This window comes from Dendroctonus ponderosae, unplaced genomic scaffold (assembly GCF_020466585.1).
Source record: "Dendroctonus ponderosae isolate FM_Combo_2020 unplaced genomic scaffold, Dpon_F_20191213v2 Dpon_F_20191213_2, whole genome shotgun sequence".
NCBI lineage: Eukaryota > Metazoa > Arthropoda > Insecta > Coleoptera > Curculionidae > Dendroctonus > Dendroctonus ponderosae.
The window spans coordinates 13,831,385-13,850,180 of NW_026018165.1; the positions used below are offsets into that span (position 1 = coordinate 13,831,385).

The following is an 18,796-nucleotide window of genomic DNA, read 5'->3' on the forward strand; positions in this document are numbered from 1 at the left end:
AATGAAGCTTTAACAGTATTGAACTTTAACTAGACTTTTAAAGAAAACCAGCTTAATATTAAAGAAGATAAATAAATATAAAGACTCAACAGAAGAAAAGTAAAGTGAATGTTCAAGTGAAGTCGAAAAGATTACTCTATGAAGAAACACTCTCTTTAACATTATCTTGTACGTTAAACCAATAAGAAATATTGAAAAGGCTACTCTGTGAGAAACTCACCTGATGTTGATTTTTACACTAACACGAAATCACTGATAATTGCTGTTCTAATGCGAATTTGAACTAACAGTACTGCCCGTGATTTCACCCTTATTTATTGACAGATTCCCACCCCCAGGTTGGGTGGAGTTTGAGTCAAATTTTCCCCAGATTCTTCGCGTAGGGAGGAGCTTGTAATAAGCTCAAGCCCTGAGTTCTACGAATTTGAGAAAGTTCTCGTTGGGCGGTAGAGCGACGTACTTGAATAGGATGATCGGAATTTGGGTCAGCTTTTGTGTATAAAAATCTTCCCTTTAAAACTGACGGGCGATGCCCTTGGAAGATGCTATCCTACCGCTACTGTACATGTCAACCTTTATTTGCACGGCTTCTATGCCCACTTAGGTAGTCGTTTAGAATTTGTTGGTTTCGTTATTTACTTAAGTCTTACACGATGAAACATTGATTTGGATGAATCATCTAGAAATAGAAATTTTTCAAAACGCCTTGTTTTTATATGAAACCTAAGCCCCGATCTTTAATGGGCGAAAGTTACTTGTGGAATTTTCACTATATTTGTTCTAAAAAAGCGAAATTCACTGGCTTTACATTTTCAGTATTAAACACCTTTGAAGTCAACGTTTAGAAAGGTTTATTTTTGTGGTTGTTGTAAAGTAAGTTTTTATTTATCTAATCTTCTAAAATATCCTAAATAATAATCCTCTAATTAATGTTTATTTGCCAATACGCATCTGAACGTAACTGATAAAAAAATCTAAAGAATCTTGCCTTGAAAAATGTAAAATATTACCAAACTCCCTGAGATAACAAAGCCCATTTGATTAAGTTACCTAGATTATTACAAATTAAGTTCCCAATATTATGCAACTTTTAGTCGAGATGCGAAAGAAATGTATTTTTAAATACATTTAAACTAATTAATTTATTCAGAATTATACCTAATTTTTACTGAAATTAAGTCAGTATTTGAACACTTTTCATCTATTAACCACTCGTAAATATTTAAATGCAATCATTGATGTCGATCATCCATTCAATTCTATTTCCGTAATTGTAGTGCTAGAGCGATTTCAATTAGGTGATTGACGCACCAAACAAAAACACTATTAAAAACTAAACGTTTTTTTCCGCAGCTCAACTGGTTCAAAGATGTTCGATAATAATCTACAAAAACAAAAATAATGTGAAGTTGATTTCACGGTTGATTGGGATGAGGATTTTTCACGACCAATTTGTTGTGGGATAATGAGATTATTTTTTTTTACATATTACATGCGGGCTTTTTCACTAATCAAATAGTAGCTATATGGACTTCAATTTTTATTGACTTGACTTGACCGGTTCTTAAATTTTACTCAACATTCTCGAAGAATTTTGGCGGATTTTTTTATATATTGCGCACTTCGTCTCTAAGCTGTTTCTGTTTCAATTTTCTGCAACAGTTTTGTTATTGCCATCAGGACGTGAAAGTTATAAATCGGTTTTAAATATTCGACATTGAAAGCGGATCCATAAATCCTTTGGCAAGTAACATTGCGACTTGCTGCCTTTACGATGTTATTGTTGCGTGCTTTTTGCTTATTCATCAGTATTCATAAAAGGATTTACAGGATTTTCAATTTAGTTCCAGGCAATTACAGCATTAAAATCTCGTCATTTTGTTCTCATCTTAATAGTAACCAACTAAATAATATCACGCTTTTTTACTCGTCTTTTTTTACATTTTTACGTTTTCTGTATCATTGATATTTTTAGTGTTGTCAATGTTTTTTCTTGGATCAGTTCGCTTCAATAGATCCATTTCATATTTAGGAATAAAACGATGGCGGTTTTTTAGACATTCTGAAACTCCTTTACTCTCTTCAGGTAGTGGGTCTTCATGAATAAACACACATTTAAAAAAGTTTTCATCTAATACAAATAAATGGTAATTACACTAAGTACAAAATCAAAGTTGAAACAATTAAACAGACTCTAACGAAGTCAAATTGGTGTTTCCAGTGTTGAAAAAATGAAAAAGCACTGCTTGAGGGCTTCTTGGAACTCCCCCAATTCCTGGTTAGGCATTTTGGTTTCCGTTCGTCTAATTTCTTTGATCATTTTTGGGACGGCTTTCTCAGCTTCGATTAAACTGCCGCTTTGCAACAGTTGGAAGGTTTCAACCGCTGATTGTTGGCTTCCACCAATCACCGGCAGGCAATTATACATGCCATAGTCATTTAAACAAGCTTCGCAATTACAATCGAAATAGTACTGTTTTTTCAATTTTGCCTGGCGATCTGCTTTTGACATTAATGCGTAATGTTGACTAGAAAAGAAAAATCAAAACTTACAATTGTGCTAAATAATCCTTCAATAGGATACTTAAGTTCAAATTAAGGTCTTGTAAGTTCTAGATCATCAAAAGAAAAAAATGGGCTTAGGAAAAGTATAATAGAAAAATGTGTTGCAACATTAATAGAAGTGACGATTGAATAAGAATATTCTAAGATCAATTTTGAAAGTTTTATGATAGCAAACGAGTTGACTATAAACATGAGACTCCATCTTCAAAAAAAGATCCCGTTTCCTAATTCTCTTTGGCTTATTATCATCAGGAAACCCATTAATTTTCATCGTTTCATCGAATATCATATTTTCCATTACCATAAAAATACAAATGAGCAAACAGTTGGAAAATAACCGAAATACGACCAATAAAATCGAAATAAACTGTTAGAAAATGGAGAATGTGTGAAATTATTTATAACTTGGAAGGACCATCAAATTAACACAGCAAGACCAGTAATTCCAGCCGAAGTATGTTAAACATCGCTGGATCACTGCCAATCATATATAACGTCCAAACTAATCAACAAACCTCAGTGAAATTTAATCAGTAATTTTATGGCGCCAGATTCAAAAACTTTTGGGGCATGTTTCCTTTTCACCTCTATATTAGTGGGCTGTTTGATCAGAAAACAAAGCTCTTGATTTATTCGGAAATTTCAAAAAGCAGTAAAATCTTACCCGTAGTTCTCAAAACATTGTTCTCCTTTCCGAATTGACCTTATGGTGAAAATCGCGGCAACTGATCCATACTCGTACCGCGATACGTTAGGAAAACACGAATGATTGAACAAACTCAGAAAGGAATAAGCTGCTGACCCCAGTGTCCAATCGGCATCCCCAACAGTTGATAGTCTTGATGATATCTGTAATAAAACATACATATTTATTTATGAATTATTAGAAACACCAATTTGAAGCGCACTAATTATTAATAATACTTTGCATTAAAACACAAATCAGTTGCATTTTGCTATATAAAACATCAAACACAACCACTTCAAAAGAATTAAGACTAACTCATCGCGTCAGTGAGTTATAACCCATCGCGCCTCACTGTGCGGTCGTGGCGGCATAATTCTTGAAATCAGAACTTTTAACGGACATTTTTAATTAGTTGAAATTTCGTTGGTTTCTATCAACAGTTTAATTTTTAAGTAATTTCTACCCTGTTTTTTGGTTTAGTCAATATTTTTGGAAAAACAAAATTAATTCGGTTATTAATTTTAGTTTTGGCGTTGTACATTAATACGCCATTTCACTGTAGCTGAGTGAAATCCAGGCAAATACAAATGGCTCTAAATTTAAAATTAAAATAGTGAAAGATCGGCGTTTGGAGCGTTTTCGTTTAGTTTTTGTTGACTTTCGTTACTCTGGAACGTGAAATTTGCCTTTATAAATATTCTGAATATTTATTTATAAAAAAAATATTGCAATGCGAACAGGCACTTTCTACAAAAACATCAACAATAAACAAACTGAAATCGAACTGCCAAGTAAACCATGAATCATCGAAAGGGCGAACAATTAAATGATTAAATAATCATGTTTATTTGGTAATTCTGTGGTTTTCTGGAAAAGGTGTATGAATTTCAGTTTGCCGAATGGGTCGAACATCGTATTCTTAGATAGGAAATATTGAATCATTGTGGCCTTTATGGTAAGTGCGGTAGTTTGTGAAAGTCTAGTTCCTGAAGGTTAATGGATACAAATGGAGGATGGGGCGTCAGCTTACAGAAACCTGGCAATAATGATCTCTAATCTATAATCTTTTAGCTTGAACTGAGTCTAGTTTTCCGCCAAGCAACTGAAGTGTTGTGGATTATTTATATTTCTCTCTCTTTGCTATGCTGGTTCCAAATACTTTCTCTTTTTTACATCAAGCTCATTTGAAGCTGACCTCCAAAGAACCATTTCAGATATGCAAATATGGGTTCCAGTTTTTTGTTTTTTTGTTAAAAAACTTTTCTGTTTGTTTTGTTTTCTGTTGTTTTAGTTTTGCCTGCTTTTTTATTTCAAAATCGACTGAAACATGAAGCCACCTTTTTTGACGTTGCTCAAGAACCATTTGAGCCACAGAGTTCGTTTTTATATCTTTGGATAGAGAATTGGTGAAACATTTTACTCGATTTTATCCAAGATTATCCAGCACAACTTTTACTCACTTGGTGAAAGTTGCATGGTCCTATCTGCATATGAAAAAGCAAAAGTTCCTTAAAAACACCTTCGCAGTCTTTGGTTTCGCCGTGGAAAAAATTCGTGTGTTCCTTCATCAAATGGAAATATCCTGCTGCACTTGTTGCCCTGGAAAACAGATCGGATATCGATCGACTTGACGTGTTTGCCACTAAATTAAAAATTTCCTCGTATCTGCAATGGAAAGACAGGTGAAGGGAAAATACAGCAGCTTTATAGAACGGCTTTACCTGTCGCTTCTGTAGATTTCATCCGGTTTTAACTTGCATTGATCCAAGCTTTTATATTTGTCTCTGACCACAATCGTCAGTTTCAAGTGCAACATTTTAGTTTCGTCTAGTTTTCTTACGCTTACTACAATGGGACACTCGTATTGGTGGTATTGTTTATTTGCTTCAGATTGGCAAGCTGTACTACAAAACAAAGCCTGAGTGCAATTTAGGCATGGAATCAACGAGTAGCAGAGTTTTAGGCAATGATGGCAATATATGTGAACTTTACCTGAAAGTTAAAAGTGAAGATTAAGAAAATAACTGTCGGTTTGCAGAAATAGTCCTGCCTTACTTTCGAGTATACTGCAAAATGCTTTTTCCACTGCAATTATTTCTCCAGGCTCTAAATCCCTTGTTGCAACCACATAACGTCCAAAAGCTCCGGAATATTCCACTTTCACACTGTTTGCAGCTGATTGAATTAAAGCGTTGCTATTTTTTTCGGATATTTCCGGCATGGGTTTGTAGAAGCAAAGCGTCTTGCTTGCGCTGAGAAGACGTTCGGCTTCGGCTATTCTTTTGATCAATTTCGGGCTTATATTTATCGGATAATTGTTTTCTAGAGCCCGATGTGCATCCTGAAATGTACATTGGAAAAATCACAGTCACACGTTAAAGAATTTGGCTATTTTAAGTTGCTTGATTGGAAATTATTGCAATGTTGTGAACTTACTTTCAAACATTCTCCATACAGCTTTTTTTTAAATAATACAGCCGATCTGTTTCCGTAAGCCAGGGCTACGTTTAAACTTCCAGGTTCGGCCAGCGCAAGGCTTTTGGTATAGAGTTGATGAGCTTCTTTGTGTTTTGCCTGTATGAACATGTTGTTGCCTTGATTCCTGATGCAAAAATGAACTTGATTTAAATTTTCTTCTGTTTGGTAAAAATCTGAATTTTTGTATGGTTTTTGAGAGTTTTTTTGCTTACCTATATTTCGTACTTTCCGTGTCATTTTTTGCGTCTCTTATCAAGGGTGGTAATAAATCCTTAGTTTTGAGCAAGTCATAGACAAAGTTCACGCGATTTTCATTCGTTTCTAATTGGGCAAATTCTCTTGATATGGGTAGAATTATGTTTTCTGCTTGCAGCCGTTCTATCAGCTGCTTATTCAAATCCCTCTGATCTAGAAAAGAACATTCGATTAATAATAATGTCGGCAGTTTTCACCCAAAAAGCCAGCATTTCTAGAGAAATTTATTTAAATTGCAAAATCCGCTCAAACACGACGCCGTTCTTTTAATCATATCTCAAACACCATTTGAGTTAAACGCGCGTTTCCCTACCATCAGATAGCGAAATAAAATACAATTACAAAATAGCGGCAGTTCCCAGACAAAAAAATCAATTTCAATCACATCTTTAAATGTACGTTTAGGTTTAGGCAAATATTTTCATTCACGACGCCACTTTTTCGCTCATAACTCACTAACAGGTTGCGCTAAAGCACTCGTTTCTTCACCACTAGATAGAGGAATAAATGCCAAATTAACAAAGCGAAGCATCATTTGGAAATTGATGGCAATTTAAAATAAGGCGAATATTAAAAGACGACTATTAGTTTTACGCGGTTTCAAACATGCCGTCGCTCTTTTCGCAATATCTCAAAAACCAATCGGACTGGATTGAGAATTAAAAATTCTTGCGAAGCGAAACATTTAAATTGTTCTGGAGTAGAAACGACGACGATAAACAAGAAAAATAACACTTAGAAGCGCAAATAGAACACGAAAAAAGGTCTCAACAGCAATCACATAAACTCCGCTAGTTTCAAAAATTAGAGTTATTGAACCCATAAGCACAAACAAACTAGAAGAGGAAACAGAGGAAGCTCAACAAAAAATGAGCAAATCATCTCCAAAGCTACCTACTGCAACAGTTTAAGAAGGAAAAAAATGAAAAAAAATTTTTTTGCGAATAATTTACACTAATTCCTGCCCGTTCACGGGACATTGTATGGTTGAAATTGAATATATTTTGATCCCTTAACGAACAAAAATAGAGCTCATTATGAAATGAGCATGAAAATATACAGGCGTTCTTCAACGTCTGGCAACGTGCGTGTGGTGGACCTTGATTGCATCGGCATTCTTTACACATCATAGTATGCCATATGCACCCTCTCTACAAAATTAGTTTGGTGCATTCGTGCGTTGTGTTTTACAGAATGTGTTTTTACATTGTTTATATTGCCTTTTTTTCGCCTAAACACTTTTTATGACCAGGATTAAGCAGTGACATTTTGGTGTTGTCTTTCTTGACTTATGGACGTCGCTTCACTTTGACATATGCGCGTGACAATCACGTCGATATTAGTGACATTAACGTTCACATTTGTCAAACATTGTCACGTCTTTTTCACGTGATTATCACGTTTGGTGCTGGCCAGAGGACAAAGTGGTTGGTAATTTGCAGCCACTTTGAACACAAACTGAAGCTAGATATACAGAAACTGCGCATAGCTGTAGAAATAAAATATATAGATAATTCGAGCACAAACTCGCAACCGCGCCAAAAGTGTACTTACCTGCAGCCATGTCGCTAGTCTTTTGATATTAAAATCGATTGATGGTCACCTCATTCAATAACAACTCTACCGTAGTTCAGATCCGGCCAGTTAAAACAATAGAAAGAACGGAAATTGCACTGTAGATATTAGAAATGTCGTTATATTCGACACCTTTTGTCGTCCTAAATTTGGGTTCGGAAATGATATTTGTAGTTGCTCGACGGCTACAAGCACAGAATATTTCGGAGGAACGGGCCGTACTAGGTGAAATCTGGTATTTTTATCTTATGGCACACACGCATGAATGGAACACTTTCAGTCGTTCACGTTGCACTAAGTTGATTATTGCTAGACATCCACTGTATGTGCTTTTCGCTAAATAGTATTTTTTCAAAGCTGATATCCATAAATCAACTTCCTCTATGGCTTCCATGAGCTTTTTTCTTCCAGGAGAAACCAATTGGCTTAACACATATTTCAGGGATTTTTCTGTTCGTGTCACTTCGGTTGCCTGACATAGTTATGCAGAGAAACCTGTTGCTCAGTTTTAGCGTTAGAAGCTCAAAAATTTTGCGATTTAAAAAAAATTTCAAACCAAAGATCTTAAATCAATTATATCAATTGTGTACATGTTTTTACTCTTAACATTTTTTCCACGTTATTGTGTTTAATCCTCTCATTATATTTTTTAGTATATGTATTAAAAAGCTTTTTTCATATATTTTCAGGTTTTATTATCACTTCTTCCACTTAGAACTATAATTTTGTTTCAATTCTTAAGCAAAAAAAGAGATAAATAAATCGTCGATCTTGCAAAGTAAATCATAACTGTTTTCCTTTTAATTAACATAAGAAAAGAAGCAATTTACTATAAAATAAATAACTTCTTCTAAAATGTTTGGATAGTTAAATAGAGATTTTCAATATTTAAAATTTTCAATAGCTAAATCGAGATTTTTTGTTATTTCTAAATTTTTCGATAGTTGGGTTGAAATTTTTAACTACTTTTAAATTTTTTCAGTAGTTTTTTATTAAATTATTTTATTAAAATAAATCAGAAATTTTTAAATAAATCAGAAAAACACCAAATGAAACAATTTTTAACTAAAAATTCGTATACGTACTAAGAAGGTAGACTTTACTGTAGAATTTCCATAAAATATCATATATGTATGTGGAAGGATGGAGATTATTATCAATAATCGATAAATCAACGTTTTAAATATATGGAGGCCGATCTATTTATATAAAGAATAAATTATTTAAATAAGCATGGTTACTTTTATGTTTGGACGCGACAAGACTAAGAACGCTCGAAAAAAGGTTTTTTTCATATCTTTACCGACATTTTACAAATGATGGAGGTCGATTTAAAAAAAATACTTGTAAAAGTTTTTCAAGGTGTCTCCAATTTCACCTAGAAGAAAGAGACTCTGCAAACTTTAGATCCGAATAAACCGTTAATTTTGGAACCGTTTTAGCGATTTTTGAGCGGTCACGAACTTTAATCGACAATTTCTTCCCTGTTATTGACTGAATTGAACACTATGTATGCATATCTTAGAGCCTCTAAGGCAGGAAGTAGTCAATTGAGCCCAAAAGTTACGCATGTAAAATATTACCAAAAAAAGTTACAATAAGTTTTACAAGACGTAATTGTTCATTTCAGATAAAATGTTAAAATAAGAAACCATTTTGCGCGAAAAAATATCAAGTTTATCGGGGGTTTTTCTCGAGAAAAAACACAAAATTGCTCGTTCATCTTCTGCGTTTTTTTTCCAACCAAACAATTTCGGGTTGAAACAATTTAAGTCTAACGGCAGTTTTTCTCGGGTAAAATTGCTTGTTTGGTTGCATCTTATATAAAAGAAGCAAATGTGTCGTTTTGTTACAAACAAATTATTTTCTGTATCATTCTTTTGAAACAGCCCGCCGTTAAAATTGTGTTTTATTCGAGCAAATTTGTTCCTCCAAAAAACTGGTTTATTACGAAAAAGTCAACAACATTCTTAAAGACACATTTTTAAGAAAATTTCCCCAAAGCCTCACCAGACAGGCTGGTTTTTATCATTTTTGATATACATGAACAACTCTATATAAAATATAAGAAAAACGAACAAATTTGCGCCAAAAACCTCGATTACACTTGCTTGAATTGTATAAAATGAAAAAATAAAAAATTCAGAAAATGCGTTTCTAGCATCAATCATTTTTAAAATCCACTCTTAAAATTATGTTTTCCAAATCCACTATTAAATTGTGTTTTTTAAGGCAAAATGAGCCAAAACGTCATGAATAACGTATTCGTTCATTGTATATAAAATGCGAGAAAAACTAAACTGTGCATTTTTGATGCGATTTTTTTGCGCGAAAACCTCAAGTTTAATGGAGGCTTATGACGAAAGTTTCTTCCATTTCATTTAAATTGCACAAATGCATTTTAAGGACTTTTTGGCATGATTATTTTCTAAATGCTCTTCGTTGAATTCGAGTATTTTTCCGGTAAATTTATTGGGTTTTCTTTGTCGATAAATAGCTCAAATTCAACAAGTAGGTGTTTTTCAACAGAATAATACAAAGAAGAAGAAGAAGAAGACAATTTCAGAAAAACGAATAATTTTAGTCTCGAAATTTTTTTGGACAAAAAACAGTTAAACCAGGGTTTTTTCTTTAAAAAATGGACGAATTTGCTTAAAAAAAAACCGTTAAACTTGACTTCTGCCACGCAAATTTGCGTTGTTGGTCTTACATTTTATATAAAATTAATAACTGCGTTTTTCGACCCTTTTTCATCATGTTTTCATATAAAAACCGTAAGTGAAACAAAAACAAAAACGAGGCATTCGCTCAGATTTCAATTATATTGGCAATTTTTACTGGTTTTTTAATTTAATTTTGCAAACTCTGGTTAATACAAATAAAGTATCATTTTTAACGGCTTTTAAAGACAGAAAAGCAAGTGATACTTTTACTAAACTTCTTAACCAAAAAACTTCGAGACACTTGTCTTATTTTGTTCCATTGTTAAAAGCAAAGTATATTGATTTAATCGGTTTCATTGTTCGGGCCTTATTATATACTATCGTAGTTTAATAATTTACATGCGGCATTTATTATACAGTTCCAGCTTTTGCGCATTTTTAAGTATTTTATTGCTGGATATATTTTCGCCTCAATAATCAATTTCGATTGTTTGTAGCCCGTTCTATTTTCAGCTTCTTGTTTTGCCACCGCTATTGTTCGATATTTTCAACATTTTACGTTCATTACTTTAAGTAAGTGTCTTTGAACGGGACGGAAGTTTTCCGAAAATAGATCAATACATATTTGATGAAACATATGCCCGCTATTCATAATGAGGCTACACTCTAGCAAGTCTATTAAGTATTAACTGTATCAGACCGTTATATCTATTTTTTTCTGATTTATTAATATTGAGTAGTTTGAAGCGTTGAGGTTTTATGTAAAAACAGAACTGATTTTAAAAACTTCTTAGTAATTTACAACATTTAGTTGAATTTAAACAACTTAAGCCGCAAATTGAATCTAGAATCATGAACTAGAGCCATGGAAAAGCTGTATTAACTAAAAATGTAAAACTATGTGATCATTTTCGTAAATGAAACTAATTTTGTTTAAAGAATATCATCTAAAATGAAACAGGTGTTTTATTCATTTTGGGCGTCTTAAATGTTATACGGTCCTCTTCTATCTCTTGTAAAGCGAATGTTTTTGTCCAGATTCAGCAAAGCTTTACGGATTGTAGAGAAAGCTGTAAAAATCGCCTTTTAAAATCTGCTAAATTCAAGCACGTTTTTCGCTTCTTGTTAGTTGCATTTTCACAAATATTTATTCCAATTTAAGTGTTGGAGGACTTAATTGCTGGCTTAACTAGCAATCGCCTCATCAAGGAACTAATGAGGCCTCAGACCATATACAGCCAAGAGGCTGTTAGAGAAATCATTGAAAACATTGCCAACAACTCTTCGTCCATGAAGCTGGATGCCATCAGCATGAACAAGCTTTGGGACTTGATAACCATGGTGTTTAAGTGGCAGGCAAGTTTTGCAAAAGCTCCTATTTTCGCATTACTGCGAGTGAATGTTTAGCTTGCAATGTCTTCTGCGGCAATTGAAACCTCTCAGCGACATCTGGCTGAATTGGAAATGTATGTTGCGAGCGAAGGCACCCAGTTGCAGTTGCACCGAGTGCAAAACATAATGGAAAATTTCAATAAGATCCTAAACCCCCAAGAAAAAGTTGAGCTCCATAAAGACCTCGTCAACTGGTGTCAAGTATGGTCTCCCACTGTGTTTCTTATCCAAGTCTCCCACTATCCATTTGCAGAATTTTCATGTTAGAGTTTCCCTGCTACTACGAATGGGACTTCAAGACAACGATGGCCAGTTTATCGTGAATAATTTGGATCCAGTGGCGGAAAAGCTGCTGGAGAACATCGGCAGCAACATCTACGAGGCAACCGAGAATGGACGCATCTTGGAAAACCGAGAAAATGACAAAAAGGCCTCGTTGGCCCTGGAGAATGTTAACGAGCTCAACTGCTTCGTGGATGAAATGTTGGGAGAAAGGAAACTGAGCTCCAGCAGCACAGATGGTAAGAACTCACTTAACAGCTTCAGTGTCTTCAATTCTTCACAATTAGGTAGTTCCACTCTCTTGCGATTATCTTCTCTGACTGAAACTAAGCTGAACAACAACGGCGACGATAGATTTGATAATATTGATGTGAACGTGGGTGACAGTGAGCAACTGCAGCATCTGATGACCGATTTGAGCGTTCGAGACGATTTGGAGCAAAACAGTTTCAAAGACGATTTGCTAAGCATGATTGAGGGCGGTCAAAGTGATATAGTTTAGATTTCATTGCTATCTAAGTCTTTAATGTGTTAAGGATAATAAGGGTTTTCGAATTTGATTAGATTAGGTTTTTCAAAACTTTTGCCAATAGTACGTAGGGACTCTACTGGCAAAATAATATAAGCAAATATAAACTATAAACTGTTGAGTATTTGGGGCTTCGAGGCCGTCGTGGAAAATAACTTTTTCCTGACGTTTCGCGAGTACGAGTGGCTGGCGTCTTCAGCGGTGGTTGCTCGAAGCAGCAAATACTAATTTAATTTGTATTAAAAAAGTAATAATCGGTTGCCCATAGTGCCTACAATGAGACGCAAGACAATTAAATGTTCCTCGAATGATTAAGCAGTAATCAGCGAATCACACAATTTGGAGTTATCTACGTGCAATTTTTACATACTTAGGTATATGAAATGTTTTGTAATCAATATTCTTACATTGGCGCAACTCGGTAGAATCTTTGTGATTTTTTCTACCTTATTCAGTTAGAAATTACTTCGATTGCTCCTGTTCTATAAACAATTTAATTACATTTTATGTTGCAATGTACTACATATATTTATATTAAACATATTTCAACTATCCTGATAAGTTTATACAGGGTGTCTCACGGTCAGCGTCCATTAGACTATTTCGACAACTAATGGGATTTGAACCCCGCAAATTTGGATAATGGGATTTTCGGAGACGCTCTTTTCAGATGAAATAACAGCGACATTATGCGACTTACGGTTATTCCAGAAGTTGTCTCAAACCTACTTATTTTGACAATAAAACACCCAAATGACTGCGTGCTTTAGGGTGGGAGATCCGAATTTTTAAGTGACCGGACGCAATTGACGGACACTATCAATTTTGCGAGTCACATTAACAAAGAAGGCAAAAATCAGATTCCGGATGGATTTTTCTGAAACTTTCCACGTCCATCGGATCAAATGTCTACTCACGTAGGTAAAATACTCAACTTCCTGCGTGCTTTAGTTTGGGAGAAGCGAATTTTTAAGCAAGCAAGCGCAATTGACGGACAACATCAATTTTGTGAGTCCCGATTATAAAGCCGGCAAAAATCAGATTCCGAATGGATTTTTCTCAAACTTTCCACGTCCATCGGATCAAATGGCCACTAAAGTTGGTAAAATACTCAACTTCCTACGTGCTTTGGTTTGGGAGGCGCGAATTTTTAAGTAAGCGAGCGCAATTGACGGACACTATCAATTTTGTGAGTCCCATTAACAAAGAAGGTAAAAATCAGGTTCCGGATGGATTTTTCTGAAACTTTCCACGTCTTTCGGATCAAATGTCCACTAAAGTTGGTAACAGTCTCAACTTCCTGCGTGCTTTAGTTTGGGAGAAGCGAATTTTTAAGCAAGCAAGCGCAATTGACGGACAACATCAATTTTGTGAGTCCCAATTATAAAGCCAGCAAAAATCAGATTCCGGATGGATTTTTTTGAAACTTTCCACGTCCATCGGACCAAATGTCCACTAAAGTAGGTAAAATACTCAACTTCCTGCGTGCTTTAGTTTGGGAGGCGCGAATTTTTAAGTAAGCGAGTGAAATTGACTGACGTCAATTTTGAGTCACATTTGCAAAGAAGGCAAAAATCAGATTCCGGATGGATTTTTCTGAAACTTTCCACGTCTATCGGATCAAACGTCCACTAAAGTTGGCAACAGACTCAACATCCTGCGTGCTTTAGTTTGGGAGACGCGATTTTTTAGTAAGCGAGCGCAATTGACGGACACCATCAATTTTGTGAGTCACAATTATAAAGCCGGCAAAAATCAGTTTCCGGATAGATTTTTCTGAAACTTTCCATGTCTATCGGATCAAATGTCCACTAAAGTTGGTAACAGACTCAACATCCTGCGTGCTTTAGTTTGGGAGGCGCGAATTTTTAAGTAAGCGAGTGAAATTGACTGACATCAATTTTGAGAATCACATTTGCAAAGCCGGCAAAAATCAGTTTCCGGATGGATTTTTCTGAAACTTTCCATGTCTATCGGATCAAATATCCACTAAAGTTGGTAACAGTCTTAACTTCCTGCGTGCTTTAGTTTGGGGGAAGCGAATTTTTAAGCAAGCAAGCGCAATTGACGGACAACATCAATTTTGTGAGTCCCAWTTATAAAGCCGGCAAAAATCAGATTCCGGATGGATTTTTCTGAAACTTTCCAAGTCCATCGGATCAAATTTTCACTAAAGTTGGTAAAATACTTAACTTCCTGCGTGCTTTAGTTTGGGAGGCGCGAATTTTTAAGTAAGCGAGTGAAATTGACTGACATCAATTTTGAGAATTACATTTGCAAAGCCGGCAAAAATCAGGTCAAGTGCCTACTAAAGATGCTAAAAGATGCAACTGCCTGTCTGCTTTAGTCTGGGAGATATGAATTTTTAAGTAAGCAAGGGCAAATATATTTTTTCAGGTTCACGGCTTGCGTACCTAGTGTACCTAGGTACGCATTTTCAATAAAACATTTGGATTTTCTGCTCCAAAAACGCATTATTAGCGCTCAAATGCATCTAAAGTTTGCCTGTATAACAATTCTGAATATTCTTCTATTCTATATTAAGCGTGATCGTTTTATTTTGTTTAAAGAACCTGCGATTTTCCTGCCTGAAAATGCTTGTTTGCCTTGCTTTTGTTAACCTTGAGACACCCTGTATACTCATCTTCGACTTTATTGGCTGAAAGCAGCACTTAGAAAAGTAAGTTGTATCAATATATCGAAATATTTCAAACAACATATTTCAGGCATTTTAACTAGATGTTTTTAAACTGTTTTATGAGTTATTCTCCGGATTCCTTCCAATCAGAACGAGCGTTATACAACCGGAAACAACTAGATAAAATTTCTCGCATTTATTATTTTTTTTACGGAACTCCAAAGGCGATCAACATTCACAATCGGGTATCAGTTTTGGACTTTAGGATAATAAATTTGTGCGATCCCCGTGGGTCAATTTCAAAGTTAATAAACGATCGGAAATCGGATTTAACTCCATAATTTCCAGTTTCAACTGAAATTGTTCATTCTGTCGGCTATAATTTTGCTCATTAGCTCAAAACACCTGCACCAAACTGGAACTGGACCGTGATCGACTCTCAACTCCAACTTTCAGCCTCTAAGCAAAATATTCGGTGTTTTTAGTGCGATTTACAAATTTGGGGCACACTTGCACCGATAAAACTCCTTAGCCTGTTCTTTAGGATGTTCAAGAAATGGATTGAAAAAATGGCAACTTAAAATGTTTGTTATTTTATTACCCAGGCCAGCTGAGTCTTTTTCTCGTCGGATAGTCTTAACAAAAAACTATTTTACAAATTGATTCTTAAAATTACATAAAAAGCAACTGTACACTGGCACTCGCACATCTAGTCAAATTTCAACAAATACTTTTTTCCAATCATCCCTTTAACCGTCAGGGTGTTGATGAGGGCTTCCTTATAATTGTGAAAATCGACTAGTTCATAAGATGGACCGTGCAGTTCATTGCTGGTCATCATCGATATCAGTTCAGAGTACATTTCAAAGCGATCGATGTTCGTGGCGTTTTTTTCAGACCATCTGGTCATCCAAAACCCTCTGAACTGCAAATCTTTGAAGATCAGAGCCGCAGTGGGTACAGCTAGCGGCTCCCGCGACATTCCACCGTAAGTTACCATGGGACTTCCATTCTGCAGATGTCTGGAGCATTCAAGAGCGTTTTTTCCTCCGACACAGTTCAAGGCAAGTTTCGGCTTGTTGATTTGTCCAGATTTGAAAATGTCGGTGGTTCGCAGCTCTTCTTCAGTAAGAACATGGGTGGCTCCGAGGTTGATTAAGTACGCTTTCAAATCGGATACATTGGGACGATCTCTGATGATGTTGATCGTTCGGATGCCCCAGGATCTGCATATTTGGATAATGTACTGACCGCAAGCGGAGTTTGATCCATTTTGGATGACCTGAAATTGAAGAACCACTCAATAACACCATGCAAACTGCGTGTTAAAAACATGTTTTAGAGCCATCGATCCCAGCCTGCATTTGAAGAGGAAATACATATTTGTACTTAATGATACTCACAGAATCTCCAGGTTTCAACTCGGTAAAATCCCTCAACATTCGATAGGCCGTGCAGGGATTCACTGTTAGTGTGGCAGCCTCAATCACTCCCAGTTTCTGTGGTACTTTTAAGACAATGTCCTTTGAGAGCACAAGATGCGTTTGCCAAGTGCCCAAATTTTGCCTCAACGGCACCACATGGTCTCCCTCAACCAGATCCTTCACGTTGGTGCCTACTTTAATAACTTGGCCCACTCCCTCATTGCCTGGAACAGCAGGCAGGGCAGGCTTGGAGGGATACTTTCCTTGAATTGTGTTAATATCTGCTGGATTTACTGGGGCGACGAGTAACTTGACTACCACTTCATCCGGCTGGGGATCACGCAATTCTGCAGGCGATAGATTTACTACTTTGAGCGGATCCCCGTATTCGGAGTAAAGGAGCTTCTGTGGGGCTGTGCAGTTCAGTCTTTTTGCATAAGAAGTCATGGCGATATTTTTGATAAAATTGGTTAGTAGTGGTGCTTTGGTATATAATTTAGTCATTTTATTTAGTTTTTCGTAGAATATACTGAAATGAACCGACTTGTTATGACAAAATTTGGAAGAAAACACTAAGACGACACCGATTCGTTTTGGACGTCTGTCTGATTTGGAGGTTATATTTACGTTTCTTGATATTGCTGATGTTTGGAGAATTGCTGGTTGCATAACATTGGAGATTTTGTATTTCATTTATAATTTTTGTATTATTAGGTATAAACTCATAAGCAGATGAATTGCTACTCCGTATTTTGTTTATTTATCAAATGATAAAATTCGAAATAAATTAAATTGAAAGTCAAGCATATATAAAATTATGAAGGCAAATTTATGTTTGACTCATTTAAAAATTTAAAACACACTATTATTAAGGCGCTTTATACATTTACAAACCTCTCATAGTGTGGAAATAGACAATTTTTGACCGAAGGTGCATCTGAAAACTTAACAATAAATTATTTTATGGCCAATTACAAGAAATATTATTTAAACAGTTTTTAATTCCACTGTTTAAATAAAAACGCTGTTTGCTGGTTTTCGATGAGAAAAATGGAGGTATTTATGAGTGAAAGTTCAAAATTTGGATAAAGGTGACAATTTTCATGCTGCATGTGTCATATAAAGGACTTTATCACAAAATATAAAAAGGCTAATAAAATAAATATGTAATAAGAACAGGGGTAAATTAGTTAAAAAAGCCTTGAAATTAAATCCAAAATAAGGAAATGACAGCGAGACGACACGCAAAGTACCTACTTCGTTGTTATAGTCAATAGAAAATATTAATCTTCAAGTAGCTACTTTACAAAATCATGTCTTTTTGTTTTATTCGAGGGCTTGAAATATTTATCTACAAAAATACTTAAATTGTGCTTCAAATGAGATCTACGTCTCGAATTCGGATCGTCAATAAAACTTTCTATTGAATTCGAGTACTGAGAGGAAAACGCCTAGTTTCCGACCGCCAGGGGTTATATTTGGTAGTTAAAAATGTATATTAGGAAAGCCGCTAGGAATATTTCAATGAAATTTTACAGTCTGAGACCTAAAAATCTTGCATGTTCTGAGACAAAAATTGTATTTATAATTTTACCAGTGGCGTGGGAGCGGCACCGTCTGCAAAATATTAAATACAAAACGTATACGCTACTGATTTTTCACAAAATAAAACTGTTCCTCGATTTCTCGTTCAATTTGGAAGAGCAACTTCTTCAAAGCTTTTTTGTATGAGGAAATGTTTTGGGAAAAAAGTAATCTACAGTTGAGTCCGGATATATCCGGAGTTCGCTAGAAGCGAATGATAATACAAAAACACGTGGTGTATTTTATTTCATTATTTTTACGTAGAGTAGTAGCAGTTAGAATGTATGACTAAAAAGAACACAAAAAGATAAACAAAATTCAATTTGAAATCTACTWCATAAAGTCTGTAATTTTTGTTTGTACATTTCTGCTGCAAAAATAGATGTTATTTATGTAGTTTTCAAGATCACAAAAGGACTCCCAGATATGATTAGGAACTTGGCGTGATTGTAGAAAATTTCGAGTTTCTGACACTTTTTTTGTCATTTCAGAAATGATTGGAACAGCATTAGTGTCTACAGCAGAATACGTTTTACCTAAATCGTTATCTTTCGCATTATCGCTTAAAGCTGTAGGTGAGGTTACGGAGTCTATAATTTTATCATCGGTCAACATTTCTCTTGTACGAATATTCACATATTCGAAGAAATTGAAATCACTCAATTTGGTTTTAACTTGTTCTTCGCCAACATTGGGACATCTTCGTTTGTGTCATACTCGTAG

General features: G+C 35.2%; 3 protein-coding genes across 4 annotated transcripts in view; 1 reads left to right on the forward strand and 2 right to left on the reverse strand.

Moving 5' to 3' along the window:
- LOC109544625 (protein OSCP1) overlaps positions 1-15,147 on the forward strand; it is a 17,264-nt gene extending 2,117 nt beyond the window's left edge. The window contains exons 1-5 of one of the 2 annotated variants that reach the window (XM_019914930.2): positions 7,524-7,786; positions 11,387-11,580; positions 11,632-11,817; positions 11,870-12,137; positions 12,186-15,147. In XM_019914930.2, coding sequence (XP_019770489.1) covers positions 7,675-7,786; positions 11,387-11,580; positions 11,632-11,817; positions 11,870-12,137; positions 12,186-12,400 — 975 coding nt within the window. In that variant the 5' untranslated portion in view covers positions 7,524-7,674 and the 3' untranslated portion in view covers positions 12,401-15,147. Of the gene's footprint in view, positions 1-7,523; positions 7,787-11,386; positions 11,581-11,631; positions 11,818-11,869; positions 12,138-12,185 lie in introns of those variants that run through there. The other variant, XM_019914931.2, reaches the window with a different exon arrangement.
- Positions 2,115-7,629, reverse strand: LOC109544623 (SET and MYND domain-containing protein 4). The gene is made up of 8 exons (XM_019914929.2): positions 7,541-7,629; positions 5,944-6,139; positions 5,690-5,855; positions 5,309-5,594; positions 4,975-5,245; positions 4,714-4,918; positions 3,230-3,414; positions 2,115-2,528 (listed from the first exon to the last, which is right to left on the reverse strand). The coding sequence occupies exons 1-8, from the start codon at positions 7,548-7,550 to the stop codon at positions 2,204-2,206; spliced, it is 1,644 nt and encodes a 547-aa protein (XP_019770488.2). The 5' UTR covers positions 7,551-7,629; the 3' UTR covers positions 2,115-2,203.
- Positions 15,148-15,642: 495 nt separating the features above from the next.
- On the reverse strand, positions 15,643-17,117 carry LOC109544671 (enoyl-[acyl-carrier-protein] reductase, mitochondrial). The gene is made up of 2 exons (XM_019914985.2): positions 16,469-17,117; positions 15,643-16,347 (listed from the first exon to the last, which is right to left on the reverse strand). Exons 1-2 carry the CDS (start codon positions 16,991-16,993, stop codon positions 15,775-15,777), a joined length of 1,098 nt encoding a protein of 365 aa, XP_019770544.2. The 5' UTR covers positions 16,994-17,117; the 3' UTR covers positions 15,643-15,774.
- Between the last annotated feature and the right edge of the window lie 1,679 nt (positions 17,118-18,796).